The sequence below is a fragment of the Diceros bicornis genome, chromosome 19 (assembly GCF_020826845.1).
Source record: "Diceros bicornis minor isolate mBicDic1 chromosome 19, mDicBic1.mat.cur, whole genome shotgun sequence".
Classification (NCBI taxonomy): domain Eukaryota; kingdom Metazoa; phylum Chordata; class Mammalia; order Perissodactyla; family Rhinocerotidae; genus Diceros; species Diceros bicornis.
The window spans coordinates 47,632,858-47,654,310 of NC_080758.1; the positions used below are offsets into that span (position 1 = coordinate 47,632,858).

The following is a 21,453-nucleotide window of genomic DNA, read 5'->3' on the forward strand; positions in this document are numbered from 1 at the left end:
GACTTTTTCTTGTTTGTTAAGGTGGGCCTGTATTGCTATGAGTTTCCCTCCCAGGACCACTCTTGCTGCATCCCATATGAGTTGGTACAGTGTATTTTCATTTTTATTTGTCTCCAGATATGCTTTGATTTCTCCTTTAATTTCATCAATGATCCATTGGTTGTTTAGTAGCATATTGTTGAGTCTCCATAGCTTTGTCACTTTCTGGGTTTTTTCCTTGTAGTTGACTTCTAACTTCATGGCATTATGGTCTGAAAAGATGCTTGTTGTGATTTCACTCTTCTTAAATTTATATAAGCATGCCTTGTTTCCCAGCATATGGTCTATTCTTGAGAATGTTCCGTGCACACTTGAGAAGAATGTGTAATCGGCTGTGTTTGGATGGAGTGCTCTGTATATGTCTATTAAGTACATCTCATCTAGTTTTTCATTTAGGTCCATTATTTCCTTATTTATTTTCTGTCTGGATGATCTGTCCATTGATGAGAGTGGGGTGTTAAGATCCCCTACAACTATTGTGTTGTTGTTAATATCTCCTTCTAGGTTTGTTAATAGTTTTTATAGCTTTATGTACCTTGGTGCTCCTGTATTGTGTGCATATGTATTTAAAAGTGATATGTCTTCTTGGTGGAGTGTCCCTTTTATCATTATATATTGCCCCTCTTTGTCTCTCATTACCTGTTTTATCTTGAAGTCTACTTTGTCTGATATAAGTACGTCAACACCTGCTTTCTTTTGTTTGCCGTTAGCTTGGAGTATTGTCTTCCATCCCTTCACTCGGAGCCTGTGTTTGTCTTTAGAGCTGAGATGTGTTTCCTGGAGGCAGCGTATTGTTGGGTCTTGTTTTTTAATCCATCCCACCACTCTGTGTCTTTTGATTGGAGAGTTCAGTCCATTTACATTTAGAGTAATTATTGATATATGGGGGCTTGTTGTTGTTATTTTATCGCTCTTTTTCCGATTCTTTTGCATTTCTTTTGTTTCTCACCCCGTGTGTTTCAGACTACCAATTTAGTTTGGTAGTTCTGTGTGGGGATTCTCTTAGTTTTCTCTTTCTTTATCGTGTGTGATTCTGTTCTGATTATTTGGTTAGTGGTTACCATGAGGTTTGTATAAAAAATCTTATGGATGTGAAAGTCCGTTTTTTGAAGGCCTCTTATTCGCCTAGACTAAGTCGATTTGATCCCTTTCCTCTTCTCCTTCTAGGGTATTGTTGTCACGTCTTATTCCTTCTCGTGTTGTGAGTTCATGTTTAACATGATGAGGTTATATTTGTCCTTGGTGCTTACCTTCCCTTGATCTTTGGTTTTATAATTAAGTGTTTGCTAATCTATTTTGATAGAGGACTGCCATTTTTCTGGTTTTGTCAACCTGTTTTCCTCCTCGTTCAAAACTTTGAATCCCCTTTCTCTTTTTTTTCTCAGGGGTGAGGGCCTTCTTGAACACTTCTTGTAGTGGGGGTCTTGTGGCAATGAACTCCCTTATCTTTTGTTTATCTGGGATAGTTATTATTTCTCCATCGTATCTGAAGGATATTTTCACTGGATAGAGTATTCTTTGCTGAAAGTTTTTGTCCTTCAGAATTTTGAATATATCGTTCCACTCTCTCCTAGCCTGTAAAGTTTCTGTTGAGAAATCTGCTGAGAGCCTGATAGGAAATCCTTTGTATGTTATTTTTTTTGTCTAGCTGCCCTTAATATTTTTTCTTTGTCATTGACTTTTGCCAGCTTTACTACTATATGCCTTGGAGAGAGTCTTTTTGTGTTGATATATTTAGGAGATCTATTTATTTCGTTCACTTGTATTTCCAGCTCCTTCCCCAGGTTTGGGAAGTTCTCAGATATTATTTCTTTGAACAAGTTCTCTGCTCCTTTTTCCCTCTCTTCTCGCTCTGGAATACCTATAATCCTTATGTTGCTTTTCCTAATTGAGTCGGATATTTCTTGGAGAGTTTCTTCATTTCTTTTTAGTCTTAGTTCTCTCTCCTCCTCCATCTAGAGCATTTCTGCATTGCTGTTCTCAATATCACTAATTCTTTCCTCCATATTGTCTGATCTGATGCTTAAGGCTTCCAGATTTGTCTTTATCTCCTCTATTGTGTTTTTCATCTCTAAGATTTCTGATTGGTTTTTTTCAATAGTTTCAATCTCTTTTGTGAAGAAATTCCTGATTTCACTGAATTATCTGTCTGTGTTTTCTTGTATTTTGTTAAGCTTTTTTATGATGACTATTTCGAATTCTCTGTCATTAAGGTAGTACATTTCTGTGCTTTCTGGGTTGACTTCTGGGTGCTTGTCATTTTCCTTTTGGTCTGGCGATTTAATATATTTTTGCATGGTGCCTGTCAGTGTGGGCTTACTTTTCCTCATAGTGAAAATATATGGTCGCAGTTTCCTCTTGCTGCTGCTGGGTGGGGGTAAAGGGCTGTGTGTTCTGGCCTGCCTCAATCCGCAGGCACTCTCATCAGCCCCTGGCTGATCTGAGGCATGGCTGAGTGGAGGCTGCGGGGGGGGGGGGCGGGGGGGGGGGGAAGCATGGGAACAGCTGGAGCTGGAGCATGGGAACAGCTGAGACTGGAGCGCAGCTAGGCCGAAGCAGCTGGGGCTCAGGTGTGGGTGGGTTGAAGCAGCTGCGGCTGAAGTGCTGTTGGGCCAAAGAAGCAGGAGCTGGAGTGCCACTGGGCCAGGGAAGCTGGAACTGGAGTGCGCTGGACAGAAGAAGGAAGAGCTGGAGTGCCGCCGGGCCAAAGAAGCCGGAACTGGAGTGCACTGGGCCAAAGAAGCTGGAACTCCTTCCACTTACTCTGGGGATTCCAGCACGTCAGTCCTCGGGTGTACGGCTGCCTGGGTGCCTCAGTCGGCCCCTGTGTTGTGTGAATAGCTTCTGTTGGAATATGAATGTCCTTTTTGTTGTGTCTTACAGGGGGAGAGTTCAGTGGGGGAAGCTCACTCCGCCATGATGCTGATGTCACTCTGTCCCTCTACATCTTTATCTCTCACAAGTGTACTCTCACAGTCTCTCTCTCTCACACACACACACACACTCACTCACATGCACCACACAGTTTTAAACTTCTTGAACAATTTGTATTTCCTTGAAAGTACCACATTATCTCCTATCTCCTTCAGTAAGAAGGCCTCTTTTCCTGTATCTTACCTTAAGTCTGTGTCATAATTATCTCAGTAAGCACTTCCTTCACAGTATTATAATTGTTTACGGATCTGTTTTCCCACCTAAATGTGAGCTCCTTGTCTTAGTATGTCAATGCTGTCAGTATCTGACCCAGAATGTGGCACATAGTAAGCACTCAATGAGCATTGAGACACCTCCCTTGACTAAGCACTCAGCACTGAGACACCTATCAATGACTGTAAGCACTCAGTGAGCGCTGAGACACCCCCCCTTGACTGTAAGTGCTCAGTGAGCATTGAGACCCCCCATCCTTGACTGTAAGCACTCAGTGAGCACTGAGACCCCCCCATCCTTGACAGAAAGGGCTCAGTGAGCACTGAGACCCCCCCATCCTTGACTAAGCGCTTGAGACCCACATCATAGACTGTAAGTGCTCAGTGAGCATTGAAACCCCCCATCCTTGACTGTAAGCTCTCAGTGAGCACTGAGACACCCCCATCCTTGACTGTAAGCACTCAGTGAGCATTGAGTCCCCCCATCCTTGACTGTAAGCATTCAATGAGCAGTGAGACCACCATCCTTGACTGTAAGCACTCAGCACTGAGATCCCCCTTGACTGAAAATTAATTCTTCCTTGTGTTTTGTCTTTTTTTCTGTGGACCACAAACAACTATGTGGGAACTAATGTGGTATTGATTCTGCCGTGTGTTATACCTTCCAGGAGCATTTGTGTTGAATAGCAGAGGCATTCTGAAGATATAATGTTGTTGTTTAAAGATGTGATTCTTGTTGAAAGTTCAATCATTAGGTTATATGTGCTATAAGGGATAAAATTTGAGGAGAACAAATCTTTTGAGCTCTCGTTGGATTCCTGCTAACCGTTGTGATAGCCACTATGGGCAGGGCACGACCTTTAGGCTCCTTGAGGAGAAAGTCTGTAGCAAATCTCATTTTTTATCAACCAGAGTGTCTTGCTGTTAATATGTATTAGTTGAATAAATATTCTTCCATATCTTTTGGTAAAGTTTCAGCATCTAAGAGGAAGCCCATATACTAGAAATAATAGAAGAGAAAACAAAAGACTGTGAGTCTTAGTCTCATCTCTCCTGTTCACCAAAGAGTTAAATCAGGCAATTTATGTGACTCCCTGTGCCCATTCTTCAACTCTAATATGAGGAGGTCAGGCCAGCCAATCTTTAATGTCTATTCAGTTCTATAACTGAGAATTATTGTATAGTACTAAAAATCAATAAAGAAAGCAAGCCTGAGGGGGGAAAATAAAAGGTAGTGGTGGCACTTTTAGGCAAGTGGTAATGTGACGAGGGGAAATTGAAGGAATATAAGTGAAGATACAGAAGAAAAGAAGGAAGCATAATGGAAAATGAGACGTGAGCATGGAGAGATATCCTAGAGTCCTAAAAGATCTGCCAGAAGCTCCTTCTCCTCTTCCCTGGACTGCAGATCATTATCAACAGATTTCGTTAACTGAGCTGGGATAAATTGCTTGTGCAGAGTGACGAAATGAATAGGAATGTCCTCCTAACTTTAGGTGGGCAGCGTCAAGCCCAGTTCTGTAAAGCAATACGGTAACAGACAGACTAAGTTACCTGATGGGTTAATTCAGTGTTCTTGGGTTTATTAAAACAGATTTCCCAGGGAAGTTGGGGGTTGAGGGGATTATCCTTAGAGAGGCTCTGGACAGACAGATATTGCTGGGGCAGGAGTGGTTTGGCCCCTGAAGCAGCAAATCTGACTATGAGGAATCTAGGCTACATGGCAAGAAGGAAACAGGGACTTGAGTCTGCACCAGGGAGAAAAGATGCAATGCAAGCCCCAACGTATTGTGGAAATAGAAGAAACAGATGGGAAATAGAAGAAACCTGATCAGAGAAGAAATTGGAATAAAACATGAAAGACTGATGGTTGGAGAAATAGACACAGATAAGGACACATGCTCTGCTGTTTCATCAGATATTTTTAGCTGGGAAAGTTTTGGAAAGATTCATCTATACGGTGTTTTCTAAACTTTTGAACATAGTAGAACCCTTTGTTTAAATGCAGATAGAAGAGGAAGTGGAACTAGGGGGTCTCACGGCCCCTGCAGAGCATGGTTGAAAACCCCTGCTCTCTAGTGTTCAGGAGTTGGATTTGATGGATAATAACCAAGTATCATATGTATAAATAAAAGGCAAAGAAAGAGAGCAAAGAAGTTTTAGGTGGAACTCCATGGTCCTAGGTGATGCTGAGTTACAGTTTGTATCAGTTATCAATTTATCATACTAACTTTTTCATTTCAAATACATTGTACAGTTTTTATTTGCATCCTTAATTTAGAAGAGTACCCACAGTTCAGTAAATTTTCAGATGCCTTGAGAACGATCTACATTGGAGTCCTGAAGATACTTTCCTTACTGTTGTTTATGAAGCCCCAATGCAGTGATCACTTTTTATTTGGCAAAACAAATTGAATAATACTTTCATGTTTCCATGAGAAAGTGCTCTGTCTTTGGAAGGTATGGCTCTGAAATGATCCTATAATGAGGAAATCAGGTACATTGCCCATTGCATGTTTATAACTTATCTCAAATAGCATAATAAAACATTTGTAGCCACAGGAACAAAGAATTTTTTGCTTAACCTCTAATTATTTAATAAACTTCTGTTTATTTTGTAACCCACCCCCTCATCCCTTTTTAAAGATACTTTCCCTTGGAATCTGTAAAGTATGCCTGTTTAAAGCTCTTGGGATTAAAAATTAAATATATCTGAGTTCAAAGGAGTAGATACAGAACAGAAAGATGTGAACTGTATTTTCTTAATTGCCTTATTTCTTTATTGGTTTATCATCTGTACCGGCCTTATAACACTTTTATGTAATTAGGTATCTATTTAGAACATTACTGCCATCTGTCATATTGATAGCATCGTGACAGAGAAAAAAATCCCAGCTTAACTGTTATTAAAAATGGGGCAGCGGGGCCAGCCCGGTGGTGTAGTGGTTAAGTTCGCACGCTCTGCTTCAGCGGCCCAGGGTTCATGGGTTCAGATCCCAGGCGTGGCCCTACACACCGCTCTTCAAGCTATGCTGTGGCAGTGTCCCACGTACAAAATAGAGGAAGATTGGAACAGATGTTAGCTCAGGGACCATCTTCCACAAGCGAAAAAAAAAGAAGAAGCTGGGCCACAGATGTTAGCTCAGGGCAAATCTTCCTCATCAGAAAAAAAGGGGGGGGGCAGCGTATAATACCTTTTAAGATACTTTAAGGGAAACAAGTCAATTTTGGTTATTATTGTCTGTTCATTTTTTGTATGTCAAAACAAACTTGGGCCTGTTTTATGGTCAGACTGAGAACTAAGGAAACAGTTTTCTAATTTGATTATCTCATAGGTATGTTTCTAATTGCAGTGCATCACTGCCTAATTTAGAAAATATTCTTATGCTTATCTGTGATGGACTACAATCAGTGACTTTTTAAGGCTTTAATTACTAACATACTGAATCAAAGTGCTTTTTATGCTTTGCTTTTAAGAATAAGACACTTTACGATGAAATCACTTTCATCAATTATAATGTGACAATGATGTAGACATCTTTGGGTGGTTATTAGTGCCAGAGCAAACTTGATTCCTAGGGTGCTGATCATTGATGGCTACAGTGTATTTGTATTCATAGAAAATGGAATTCATTTTAAGTTGATGATCTAGCAAATAATATATTCTATTGCTGTTACTAGTAGGACCATGATATTATGTAGATATCACAGAGATAAGAAGTCAATAGGATTGATTTCTTTTCCTTTGTTTAGGACAAAACTTTTCAGAGAAAACACTGTCTGGTGTGTTACCTTCCTAATAAAGTAACTGAATTTTCATAATTTCTTAATATATCAAGATTTTATTCCGTAAATTGATGAAAGAGTAAGTAAGAATCCATCAGATCTTATTTCATTTAAAAGCATATAACATTTTATAGAATTTGGCTTTTGATGTGTGTTATTCATGAAATTGTCTATTTTCTAAGGTAAGTTGAATTTCTCAGCAATGTCAGCTTTGAATTTCTACTTCACTGTTCCTTTTATGTTGTAAAGACTGAAAAATATGGATCAGTGCTAGTTGTAATAAAATGCACCACAAATCAAACTTTGTTTATATTTAGATTGAATATGAGACTCAAGTTAAGAAGATGCAGTTACTCTCAAAAGACAGCCTGGGAATAACAGGTGAACTGAAAGATGAAGATAAAGAAAAGGTAATAAATTAAAATGCTAAACTTTCCGTTAACAGAGGATTTCTGGAGTTCATCTTTTAAGATATTGTTTTAAATAAAATCATCTTACTACAAAGATCTTTTTCATTAAAACTTAAGTGACTGTTTAAAGACTTTTGCTTATAGAGTATTGCTTTAGTGTCTAATTCGATTAAATTTGCTGAATGGCAGTCACTGTGGGTTTAAAAGAGAGAGATTCCAAAGAAAACCTCAGTGTCGTTAGTAGGTGGAATTGTGTTTTTCTACATAATGCTCTGTAGCTCATTTTTCCTTCGTTCCAGAAATGTTTTAAATGAAAAGTAAACAAAATGTGGCATTTTGCTTCTTTTCTTTGTATACATAATTTTGTACATTTTAACCTTTTCACAGAGAAAGTGGAAAGAAAAGATTGCATATCTAAGCACAGGCAAAAAGCCTGGCAAAGAATCCTTCAATAAACTCTGCTATGGATCTGCTGTGGCGCAGGCTTCTAATCCTCCCGCCTATCTCCATATAAATGATTCTGTTCAAGACCATAGATGTTTTCTTCACTAAAAGCAGTAAAGCTCTTTTAGATGAAATGTCTAAAAACATCTTGTAATAACTTGGAGCATGCTGGCAAGAGTAGTCACTTGTGACTATGTGTGAAACCCCCTCAGCCAGTCGATATTGTAATAAGCAAAAATGGTAGCATCACTCCATTATTCAGAAAAGCCAACAGCATGCTTGTTCCTTAGGCTGCAGCATTCATTAAGAAAAGCTTACTGGGCTGAAAGCTGGAGACAGATGATAACGGGATATGATTTTCATATTTAATGCTTTCCTTGGAAGAGTATGTGTGCTACAGATTGATAGAAGAATCAACTGCTACTTTACTAAAGACTTGCGGGCTTGCCCTATAGCTACCGATGGAATCGCTCAGCCAAGAAATTAACTTTTCCTCCTTTTACCTGCTTTATATATCTGCTAAGCAGGCTGCCTGGCTGCCAGTAAATGTTATTATGCAGTTAACTGTTTGGTATTTAAGACTCTTATCAGAAAAGAAACAGAGGCCACACTATTTTGTTTTTTAGTAGGAAGAAGGTTTTAGTTTTCCTTTTTTCCGTGCATTAGCAGGCATTAATCTGAGTTTATAGGAAGTTTTAGTTTTCCTTCCCAAAGATTAAAAAGTTAAAAAAACCTAGAATTTAGAACGTTCTTTAAACTATAAGATACAAAATACCAAGCCCCAGCAGCACTGACCTGTATAAAAAGGCCTTTAATGATAAATGATTTCTATGCTATTAGATGTATGCTGAATGTGGTATGATTTGATAGACTTCTAAACCATTCAGACAGTTTTTCTGTTAGACATTTGGTCATAAAATAATTGACATGTTTTTAATCTATAAACTGGTTTGTTATTTCTATGCCATTCCTAATAGACACATTCTTACTACAGCTGTGTCAATGGTACTTCAGTAAAATGGGAGACGTTTTTTTTCTATTTGCGCTACTGATTCCTTACTTACATGTAGTTATATAGTCTCCTTTTTAGTAATATTTAAAATTAGGATAAGAGACGTACAGCTGACAACCCTTCAAAAATGTCACACGTAATAATTAGAAGTGTGAATAGTGTTTATACTGAAAAGTGTCATCTCCTTAAAAGCTTTGACTATTGACTATATGTAAGAATCAATTAGGCAACATTTTGAGAAATTTATATCTTACCTCTTTCAATTTCTCATTGATGTTCCATCAATTAGAAGGTAAACACTTTTCAGTAAAATCATGAATTGGTTCATCCATATTACACACTAATTCCAGAGCAATACTTATCATATGAGTTACATTTTACTTTTTGGTGGAAATCTGTGCTCTTCTTTAGGCAGTCATATGCATTAGTCTCTGTGCCCAGAGTTGTTGGTCTCCAGGGACTGCCCTGAAGCACAGTACAATCTCACTGGTTGAAGTCAATAAATAGTTGCTGAGCAAGTGTTCTGTTTGAGAAGCCACAGTAGGCCCCTCTGTGAATTCCACAATGCTTGCCCTCGCAGTGCTTCCCACAAGGTGATGTTCTTTCTAAGGCCTAGGATAGTATGTGATAAATGCCAGTTACATGGGGCAGGCATGAGCTAATGGAGAAAGAAGGTATACTTCCTCTGAAATGAGAACCCAGGGCTTGGTGGAGGAGGTGGTATTTGAGCTGGTTTGAAGGATGGGTAGTGTGTCAGTCAGTGGGGATGTGATAGACATTCTGGGGTTAGGAGATGTTATGAGTAAAGAAGTAGAAGCAGAAAGCCCAGTGGATAGTTGTCCAGTCTGGCTAAAGTCTAGCATTCTTGTAGAGAAGTGATAGACAATGAGTTTGGAAAGGTATCATGGAACTTCTTAGTACCAGCTCCAGAATTAAGATTTCCTCCTGGAATTGTATATGTGTGTGTGTGTGTGTGTGTGTGTGTGTGTGTGTGTGTGTGTGTGTGTGTTGGGGCAAGTGAAGGAAGGACTTGTGAACAGAGCAGTTACATCACAGATGAGCAGCTATAGGAAGATGAGGCTGGCAGTGCTGTGCAGGAAGAACTGGGGGGAGGAGTTAGTGGAGCTGAGGAAATCAGGGTTGGTTCAGATGGGAGGAATTAACCAAGGGCCTGAATTAGGGGTGTCCATTGAAGTGGAAAACACTAGTGAAGGGGAGAGGATCTATCAAATGAATGATAGTTCTGAATTATAGGAAAAAATATATTTTTTAAAGTGGTTGTACAACTTTCAACCATAGCAATAACTTGGATACTCTAAGAAAAGTCATCAAATAATGGTTGTTCATTTTTTCGATGTAAAACTCTTGCTCAGTTTTATAATAAGACACCTAGTGTTTTCATGCATCCAGTGGCTGCTTTTCAGAGGCATGTGTTCTCTTAAGCAAGTTAATAATTGGTCTACCCATCCCCCAAGATTGTTTCCACTATTAGTTTATTTAGTAAACTGTTTTGGGAGGGTTAATAGATAGCAAAAAGACAAAGTTGAGGCCCTCATTTGAATCTTCACAAATTTTACTATAATTTAATAATCCTTCCTCTATTTTATGTGTTGTCATTTTTTATTGTGGGGTAAACCCTAATTCTGTTGGTCTCTAGGGATGTTCTTCTAGTTGCTCAGCTTTTTGTATGAGCAGTGACTAGAGAATATACATAAAAATACATCAAAAAAAATATCTCTAAGAGAGATGGGGATGGCATTTGTGAATGAATAAATTTTGGGGTGGGGATTGTGAACTTTCTTTGAACTATTATGCTGAGAAATATATTCTACTAAAAGCAGAAGTGAACTAGATACTTCACCCCAAGATTATACCCCGCCAGGGCTGGAGAACTAGAGGACCAGGGAATTCTACCACAGGGCTAAAGGCTGGCTGGGGAGTTCCACTTCCCCTGTTATAAACCTTCCTGCAAGGGTCACGTGGAGCATGGTTATGCAGGTTGTTACTTCCACTCCTAATACTAATAGTAACAAGGGGTGATGACCATTGCACCCTTATTCTGTGCCAGGTGCTACATTAAGTGCTTTATATTCATCAACTCTAATCTTCTCAGCAATCCTGGAGGTAGATACTGTTGTTATCCTCATTTTATAGGGAGGCTCAGAGGGGTAAGTTAACTTGTCTAAGACTGTACAGCTAGGCAGAGGCAAAAATCAAACCCTGACCATTTGGCCTCAGCAGCCATGCTGTTAGCCATCTTGCTGCACTGCCTTATAAGTGAGCATGGGTGAAAGGCTCTTCAAAAGTTGGGAGGAATTCCTGATCAGATAAAAACATCCTAGCTACATCATGTGAAATATTTCAATTATTTATTTAGATTCTGCGTTTTTATCTAACTCTGGGAGCTAGTGAAATGGTCTCCCTTAGTGCTGTAATATTCCAGCTGAATCAGGTGAGCCATGAAAAGCAGAGTGCCCATCTCTAAACTGCTCACATTTCCAATAAAAGCAGCATCCATTTGAGTTGGCTTTTTTGGAGAGAAGAAATACCTTCAAGCTCCACTGAAGAAAACTTCAAGCAAGAAGACAGATGTGTGCCTAGTGTGCAGTGGCTTTGGCTGTGGATTTAAGCCATGTCAGGAGAGGTGGTGGAGCTGTGAGCGGACGAAGCCCCACGGCAGGAGAGGCACCAGACAAAGACACCCCAGCGTTACACGGTGGGAAGAGTTCCTTCCTGAGAGGACAGCCTGCAGCTCCCAGGATCTAAGTAGTATTCATAAGACCAAGGCAGCCACTGTAGAGCCCAGGCTTATCTCCAAGGGGTGAAGTGACCCGTGTTCTGGAGGGGACACCTGGTTGAAATAAACATCCTGGCAAGGGGAAAGGAGTCATAAGACTATCCTGAAGTGCCCATATTTAAAGAGGAAATGACTTAGGTTGGAATTGCTGGCAAGCAGATCCTGAGACAAGGATTTGAGTATAAGTAGTTTATGTAGGAGGTGGTCCCAAAAATCCCAGATAGAGGAGAGAGGAAAGTGACACGGCCGATAAAGAGTGTGACTGAGTAGGTTACCACTGTGAGCAGCTGGAGCTCAGTCCCCTTACGGAACCTTGGAAGACTGTAGAACATGCCTCAGAGTTATTGCACATGGGGGTGGGAAAGGGAGGCGTTTACCCTTCCCCTCCCGTCTGTCACTGACTGAGTGTTGTGCCTGGCTCCACTTCTGGCAGCTGCACAGCAGCGAGGGAAGTGCTCGGGCCAGGAGGCATGGATGCTTTTAGGAGGACACTGTGGGCATATACTGGGGTGGTGAGGACCCCAGGGATATGGGCCTGGCCCTGTCATACTTGCTACAGGAAAGAACAGTAGGGGAAGGGGGTGAAGGAGTTGGGTTCTTACTTAAAGTTGTCTGTATAAGCCTCAGTTTCTTATCCTTGCTGCCCACAGTGCTTCCTTCACCAACAGTCCCCTTGAATCACTGCTCAATTATACACAGTGCACAAGAATCTCCCTAATGTGGGGCTCTGAGCGGTTGCCCAGGTTTCTAATACCAAGCCATTGTGCCTTCATGGGGATGGTGACCCCTCAGCTCTGCCATCCTCAAAGATGTGACTTCATTTGACCCAGAGCGATGACAAGTCGAAAGGTAGTCTCTGTGTTCAGCTGGACCTCTTTTATCTTAACAGCTTTTAATTCATGTGTGTTTCTATTCAGAAAACAATTAGAAATTAAACTGAATACACAAACAGTTTTTCAAGTCCTGGCCCTAAAACTAGATCTGCAGGCCTGTTTTCAGGAGAGGGTAGTAACTGCTCTTCTCTCCAGGCTCGCTAGACCATGAGCTCCCGTGGGGCAGGGCCCAGGGCCCCTTCCCCTGCTACACCTGGTGAATGAGAATGGTCTGCTGACTTCAAAGAGGGAGAGGAGACAGCTGTTCTCTTTGAGCCAGGTGTGCATGCCTCCCATTTCACATGGAGTTAGAGGGCAAATGAAGTTTGAACTCTCCACATCCTGCTTCCTTTTAGGGGTGCCTTCCAGGTGGGTAGTGGGGAATGTGACTCAGATTTACAGCTAACACTTACATTGGTCTTACTGTGTTTCAGGTACTAAGGTCTTTATATATGTGTGTATATAAATATTTATAAATATACACACAAACATAAACATATACACACTCTCATTGCAACAACCTTACAAAGTAAGAACTATTTTTGTACCCATTTTACAGATTAAGAAACAGAGGCCAAAGAAGTTAGGTAACTTGTTCCCAGGTCACACAACTGGTCGGTAGAAGAGCAAATCTCAGCAGACTGGTTCAGAGCCTTAATTAATAAATATATCTACTCACTTTTCAGTTACTGGAAGAAAGATTTCACTTAGGAAAATGATGAGAGGGAGCCTTTCTTTAAAGGATTTAGCTTCTCTCGTAGTCAAGAAAGAAAATAACAATAAAGTCTTACCTTTTGTGGAAATGTTTGGCTACCCAACTGTCATTCCTTTCGCCTTCTCTATGGTGAAATTATGGGACAAGTGTGTTAGGTGTCAAGGCTCTTACAGGTGAGAAAGCTGCGTTCATACATATAGGTGCACATCTTACAGTGGAGCGATGGGGAAGAGAGGAAAAGTGAACAAGAATGGGAAAAGGAAACATAAGTCAATTTTGCATGAGGCAGATAAATTTTGTGAGTAACAGTTTCTTTTCTCCTTTTGATAGTACAAGGGATTACAGAAGCCTCCACAGGAGAACAAATATTGATTTCTTGTTCTTTAGAAGACTTCCCAAACTTTGTGTACTTATAATCTATGAAATACTGTATTAGTAGAAAAGGACAGCCTGCTTCATATAGTCTAAAAAAAATGTTAGTGTCTAGAACTTTTTTGGAAAGGAATCTAGCAATAACCATCACAGTTAATAGCCATATATACTTTATCCCAGCAATCCAACTTTTGGTAATCTATGCTCTAGGAATAGAAGCTCTAGTTAATTTAATAATGTTAATATAGTGAAAAAAAAATTAAATATATAAGGAAGAAATGGACAGGTGGTTAATCCATTTTAGGAAAAAGGAGCCTGCCTGTGGATGAGATTGCTTTTTTAATTGTGGTAGAGTATGAGTTGCTTTTATCTTTACTCAGGTCTCTCAGAATTAGAAAATGGAGTTGGTGTTCTGTCTCTCTGTGGTAATTCTTTAGTGAACAGGGAACTCTAAGAGACATAGTTATATCCTGAGTCACCCTATTTGGGAATTTCCGAGCAGATACAGGGCATATTAAATTGTATTATAAAAGAATGAGCTGTTGCCTTGATAGACACTTGCTAAGCTTCTGTTCTTTACTTGAAACCAAGACTTAACTTGTATTGTTTTGATGAAGGCAGTTGCTTTGGCCTAGAGGTATTGGGGAAAATGTTGAACAAAAAATGTTCCATCATTTTCTGAAAATCACCTACTGGTACAATTTAGGAATGCTGAATTTCTCCTGAAGCTTCTGTCTGCTTTTCTACTCTTCCCATTTACCCTACAGGGACTTGATTTTATTTATCAGGTACAAGTTCCATTTAGAGTCTATTTTAGTAGATCTGGTTTTGTACTGGTTGTATTTAGTAAGAAATTAGACATAGACTTCATATTCATTATTAGGGATTTTTATTTATTTTTTCAAAAAAGCTATGGTTCAGTAACACAATTTGAGTTTAAATGATTCAGTTTTGAGAATTGTAGCATAAGAAATGGGCACTGGAGTGCTTGTGTCTGGGTTTGAATCCTGTGACAGAGAGCAAATTGTTCAACCTTGCTAAATCTTGTAAGAGTGGGGATAATAATAATGGTTGTTTTGAAGATTAAAAAAGGTAATAGATGTCTGCTTGACATCTGGTAAGTGCTTGACAAATGTTCACTGATCTTGTCACCACCACTCTTACCACTGTCACCATCATCACCATCTTTGTTCTCCACTAGGTTAGCCATACTTTGGTCCTGGCTTCTTGCCGCTGATGTAGGATAGTGGAGAGGCCAGCTATGGGGATAGAGAGGCTAGCTATGAATTAAAGAAATGGGAGGTAAAGCCCCCTGGTGGTAACAACTCATAATATATTGATTTTATAGTGATTTATCCTACAAAATAACTTAGAATACATCCTTTGAAACCTAAATTTAATGGATCCATTTTAAAATTTGGATAGTTCCAATGACTATTGGATTTAATGGCCAGAGACATCTCTTTGTGGCCTCAGTTGAGAAAATTTGGTTGTGTCTATAATCTATCACAGTGGCAAAAAGGAAAGAACAGTTAAAAATTACATTGGTGTGGTGTCTTAGTTGGCTCAGACTGCCATAACAAAATACTACAAACTGGGTGGCTTAAACAACAGAAATGTATTTTCTCCCTCTTCTGGAGGCTGGAAGTCCAAGAGCACGGTGCCAGCAGGGTTGGTTTCTGGTGAGGCCTCTCTCCTTGTGTTGCATGTGGCCACCCTCCTCTGTGTCCTCATATGGCCTCTCCTCTGTGCCTGTGCATGGAGAGAGAGCGATCTCTGCTGTCTCTTCCTCTTCTAAGGACACCAGTCCTATCAGATTAGGGCTCCACCCTTATGACCTCATTTAACCTTAATTACCTCCCTAAAGGCCCTGTCACATTGGGGATTGGAGCCTCAACGTAAGAATTTGGGGCCAGCACAATTCAGTTTATAACACACGGTAAAGTAAAATAATTCCTTCAGGATTGTTATATGTAAGTTTTTATTAAGGGATATTTTTGAAATCTTCTTAATGTAATTTAAGGACTTGTTTATGTGAAAACTAAAGAGTGATAATTATACTGTGTGAAAAGCTGAAAATTTAGTCTGACAGCTCTGTTTCCATTCTACATTCACCTTGATGCTTCCCAGTTCCCTTGTCTGGGGAAAAAATATATTAAGAAAAAATTAAAATTTCCTCAGCATATTGTAAAACTAAGTATAACAAATATTTTTTCAAAGTACAGTAGTGGTCAAGATCCTCTTGCTTTGAAAATTCCGGTTAGTAATTATTAACCGAGACATTATTACAATAATTCTAAACTTGCTGATATCTCCTTACGTATGTCCCCTCTTTTCCTCCAGCAAAGAGGAATGCCTGATTGAAGAAGTTACCTTCTGTTCCTTAATAAGTATTTTCAGTTGTGTTCGTTTGCTTTGCTATCACTTTCCCCAACTCTCAATATTTTTTAAGAAACTGCAGATGGGTAACTGTGACAGGAAAAGGAAGAACTGAACTAAAATCTTTGATTATAGATTTACCTCAAGCACTCAACTACAGAAAGTAATAGGAAGGCGTAAAAAAGTTGATCATTATGTCAGATCCTTAAATTCTGATACACGGTCCTTCTTTCGGCAACAACATCTGTCTCTCAAAAACTTGTCATTTCCTAGTATTATTCTAGTGTCAACAATAATGTGAAATGCGACATTCTCTCTTCAGCTTCCCTGGTTCAGAAACTGCTTTGAGAAGACACATAATTATGTTCAGAATTTTAAGATTCAAGACCTCCCTATTTCCTGTTGCTAAGCAAACAAACTGACAGACTATTTTAAAAAAGAAAAGAGACGCCTGTCTTTGTGCCTGTTCTCGGCAAGTGGGAAATCTGCCAACCTGCAAAAGCCCAGCTTGTATTTTACTAGAGCCAATATTTTACTTTGCGAATGTTGAGCCCGTTCAAATGTAGAATTACCTTATGATGAGCAGGAGTTAATTTTTGCAGATTTCTTGTACATTTTTTGTTATAAAAGTTTAAACTATTGCTGGTGGGAATGTAAAATGGTACAGCCACTTTGGAAAACAGTTTGGCAATTTCTTAGAATGTTCAACATAGTTACCATATGACCCAGCAACTCCACACCTAGGTATATACTCAAGGGAGGTAAAAACATATGCACACAAAATCTTATATGCAAATGTTCAAAGCAGCAGTATTCATAACAGCCAAAAAGTGGAAACAACTCAAATGTCCATCATCTGATAAATGGATAAACAAAATGTGGTATATCCATGCAATGGAATATTATTTGGCCATTAAACAGAAGTACTTATAACTGCTACAGCATGGATAAACCTTGAAAACATTATGCTGAGTGAAAAAAGCCAGTCAGAGGCTGGCCCAGTGGTGTAGCGCTTAAAGTACATGCGCTTTGCTTCGACGGCGCCGGGTTTGCAGGTTTGGATCCCAGGCACAGACCTACGCACTGCTCATCAAGCCATGCTATGGTGGCATCCCATATACAAAACAGAGGAAGATGGGGACAGATGTTAACTCAGGGCTAATCTTCCTCAGCAAAAAGAGGAAGATTGGCAACAGATGTTAGCTCAGGGCTGATCTTCCTCACCAAAAAAAAGAAAAAAGCCACTCAAAAAAGACCACCTATTACACCTATTGTATAATTCCATTGATATGAAATGTCCAGAAGAGGCAAATCTTTAGAGACAGAAGGTAAGTGGTTGCCTAGGGCTGGAGGTTGGGGAGGATGGGAAGTGATTGCTAAAGGGTATGGAGTTTCTTTCCAGGATGATGAAAATGTTCTAAAATTGATTGTGGTGGTAGTGGCACAGCTTTGTGAATAAACTAAAAAACTGCTGAACTATATACTTTAAAAAGATGAATTGTATGATCTGTGAATTATGTCTCAATAAAACTGTTTTTAACAGTTTAAATTAAGTTAAATTTGTTAAATTGGAAAAAAAAAAAAGCCAAGAAGACAATGTTCATTTTCCTGGCATAATCCTGTGCATACAGATTTTGGGTAATTTCTTTTTCCTGTGTTTAGATTGATCTTTACATAGGTATAAGCATACTGAATATATAATTTTTTTTTCATTTACCATATTTAAGCATTTCCCTTGATGTGACATAGTCTTCATTTGCCTCATTTTTATGACTTCCTAATCTTGCCTATTTTGTTGTCATATAGGTCGCTTCCAACTTTTCATGATTATAAATAATGCTGCAAATGAACTTGTTTGTCCACATAGCTTTTTTTTCTGTTAGGTTTATTTCCTTACAATGTTTCCATGTAGAATTATAGAATAAAAGGCAACAAGGATATTTAGGACCCTTAACGTATGACTCTTTTCCAAGAGGATTCTGCCGGTTTATTCTGCTACCAAAAATGCAAGAGCTTCTATTTTACCTATCATTCATCAATACTGGGGGTTATAATTTTTTAAGTGAACTTTTCATTCTAGAATAATTTTAGGTTTGCAGAAAAGCTGCAAAGATAATATCAGGATTTCCCTTGAATCCCTTACTCAGTGTCCGCCATTGTTAACCTCTTACATTATAGTGCCACACTTGTCAAATCTAAGAAACCAACATAGGTACATCACTATTAACTAAACTCCAGACTTTATTCAGATTTCACCAGTTTTTCTATTAATGCCTCTTTGCTGTTCCAGGACCCAGTCCAGGATTGAGTGTTTTAATTTTAAAAAATTTAATGTAATGGGTATAAAATGATATTACATTGTTGTCAGTCTTGTTTTTTGTTTTTTTAAGCCAAGTTTTTAAGGGAATATTTCTAACTATTTTGTTTGATAGGAGAAAGATTGGAAGTTAATTTCCCTCCCAATAAACTTACTTTATCGGGGCTGGCCCAGTGGCACAAGCGGTTAAGTGCGTGCGCTCCGCTGCAGTGGCCCGGGGTTCGCTGGTTCGGACCCTGGGCGCGCACCGACGCACCGCTTGTCAAGCCATGCTGTGGCGGTGTCCCATATAAAGTGGAGGAGGATGGGCATGGACCTTAGCCCAGGGCCAGTCTTCCTCAGCAAAAAGAGGAGGATTGGCAGATATTAGCTCAGGGCCCATCTTCCTCACAAAAGAAAAAAAAAAACTTACTTTATGAAAGTATTATTCCTGTCACTTGAAAACTAGAAACACACTTCTGTGGTCTTCCCGCCAAAAATGCATAACCAGAATGTAACCATGAGGAAACATCAGTCAAACTCATATTGAGAGACAGTCTACAAAGTAGCCAGCCTATATTCTTAAAAAGATGTCAAGGTCAAGAATGACAAAGACAGACTGAGGAGCTGTTCCAGATTAAAAGAAATGTAAGAGACATGACCCTAGATTGGATCCTGAACCTGGAAAAAAGTTGGCTACAAAGGAGATTATTGGGCCAATTGACAAAATCTGAATGTGGACTGTGGAATGAAAAATAAGATTGTATCAATGTAAAATTTCCTGATTTTAATCATTGAACTCTGCTCATGAAAGAGAATGTCCCTGTGGACATTTGGAAATGCATACTGAACTGTTTAGGGGGAGAGAGGGAAGATGTCTGTAACTTACCTTCAAATGGTTCAGGAAAAAATAGTATGCATATATATAAACATACTCACATGCATGTATGTAGAGGGAGAGAGAATGATAAAACATGGGGCAAAACATAAACAATTGTTAAATCCAGCTAAAGAGTATTAGGGAAGTTTCTTGTATGATTCTTGCAACTTTTCTGTAAGTTTGAAGGTATATCAAAATAAAAAATTACCCCTCTCCCCCTCCAAAAAAGTATAACTTTTTTCCCTATTGAGTCTCCTAAATAATTTCCTATTTATTCCTGTTGGGTCTCAGCAGATCCTCAAATACAAGTTGCCTCTTTTGATCCTTATGGGGGAATAATGCACCAGACTGATTTTTATGCATAATTAAGGGTAATCTTTTCATAACTCCTGATTTATTACATGCCACTAAAATATAATGTTCTCATTAATTAGTGTATTACTAGAGTTTGTTGAGGACCCAGAGTTCCATATTCTAAAAAGTCTGGAATTCTTGGCAAAATGGCACTTAATAACTACTTGCTATCACAGAGAATTGTAACTTCTCCTGTTTTTAGGAAGTACCCACTGTTAACAGTGCTTTTTTGAATTGGTCATTGTTTTCAGTTCCTGTGGTTACGGAAGCGTTTACTGTAAGTTAAATCATGGTTTTGTGCTACTTTTGTTGACCGAACAGGTTACCATTTAGACTGTTGTTGTTTCTCTCCAGTTCTTGGCTCTCTGCATTCTTTGTCCAGTGGAAATGGGCCTGGAGTCTTCTGCCTCTCTTAGTGGGTCAGAGGAGTTTGAGAACTACTGGTTGCAAGGAGTAACTCAAGGCACTTCCTTTGGCCCTCCCAGGTGGCTTTCTCATCTCTGAGACAGGCCTACACCTTTGCTTTATGTCTTGGCCTTTAACAGACCAACAAAGAGGGAGGGACTGCTGTGTACTCCCTGAGCTGGGTTAGTAATTTCTCTGGTATTGGTTCATCAACACTCCCTAAATGGGTCTTGAAAGTGAAATATCAAAGGCCTTCCAAACTCACAAGTCTGGTCACTGATTTGCCTCAGGTCTTCACTAAATGGCCGCTATTGTGTACCTACTCTGAGTCCTCACATGCAGCCAGCTGAAGCTCAAGCACAGTAGCACATCACTTGGAGCCATCTTTATAAATAACTTTTTTTGAGAACAGGAAAAATGAAAGTAGTTGTTACATTAGGGTACTGGTAATAGGTGATTTTTGCCTGTTTTAAAATTTGTCTTTGTTATTATATCAGCTTTTCAATTACAAAAGGAATAGAAGACACATTGTATCACAAATACTGTTCATATTGATAAATCAGAATGTTGATTAATATAATTTTGCTAATTAAACCATATGGTATAATGGAAAACTCTTAGTAATGATGTAATGGCCTCTTTGGATGGTGAAATTACAATATCCTATAAGGCAGTCTTGACCCAACAATTTTATTTCTAGGAAGCTGTCCCACTAATATTCTCACGTTTGCAGATAGACATACACTCAAGGATATTGTTGCAGCATGGTTTGCAGTGGTAGATGGTGGGAAACAAACCAAGGTCCATCAAAATGAGACTGGTTAAATAAATTATGGTGCATCTATAGAATAGGATAACATGCACCTGTTAAAATTGCAATATAGTCTCTTTGCCAGTCCAACAAGTAAGAAACTTAGAAGTCAACACTCCATCCTAACAAGTAAAAAGACAAACAAACCAAAAAATCAGCAACTCTTCTTCAGTCTGTCAGAGAAGTAAGATCATAGGGCAGTCCACTACTCCTAAAATTGGAAGGACCGCCAGGTGCATAGAGAAATCACAACTTACCAGAACAGAGCTGAAACCTCTACAATAACCAGTGCTGAGGGAGAGAAACCTCAACTGTAACTGACAAATTGCTGGAGGCTCAGTGTAAATAGGTTCAAGAGATTAAAAACTCCAGGGGGACTAGTCATAGGGAGACTCCCCTCTTTTGTAAGTTTACAGGTCCTCACAGTGAACATCGGAGAAAAATTCCCTCATAATTCAGGTAGAGGAATGGGGAAAAGGAACCATTTTTGAAATGCACTAGAGCATTCTGTTCTTAGCAGTATCTGCCCTCAGGAGAAGCTATTTAACCAGAGCCTAACTGATCTAGGGGAAGGGAAATACCCAACTCCAGAAGGCCCTAGGCTTCTATGTGGAGAAAAGGAAATAACCAATTCCAGCCCCTTCTAGCCTTGAACCTAAAATTGCTCTGAAAAGATGATGTCTTAAAAATCAGTTGACTTAGATGCATGGATTTATTTCTGGACTCTCAGTTCTG

At 39.3% G+C, this 21,453-nt stretch overlaps 1 protein-coding gene across 1 annotated transcript in view; it reads left to right on the forward strand.

Moving 5' to 3' along the window:
• Window positions 1-21,453, forward strand: part of KIZ (kizuna centrosomal protein) — a 130,899-nt gene that overhangs the window by 24,633 nt on the left and 84,813 nt on the right. Inside the window, exon 4 of the mRNA XM_058563332.1 lies at window positions 7,289-7,381. Within this exon, the coding sequence (XP_058419315.1) occupies window positions 7,289-7,381 (93 nt within the window). The remainder of the gene's footprint in view (window positions 1-7,288; window positions 7,382-21,453) is intronic.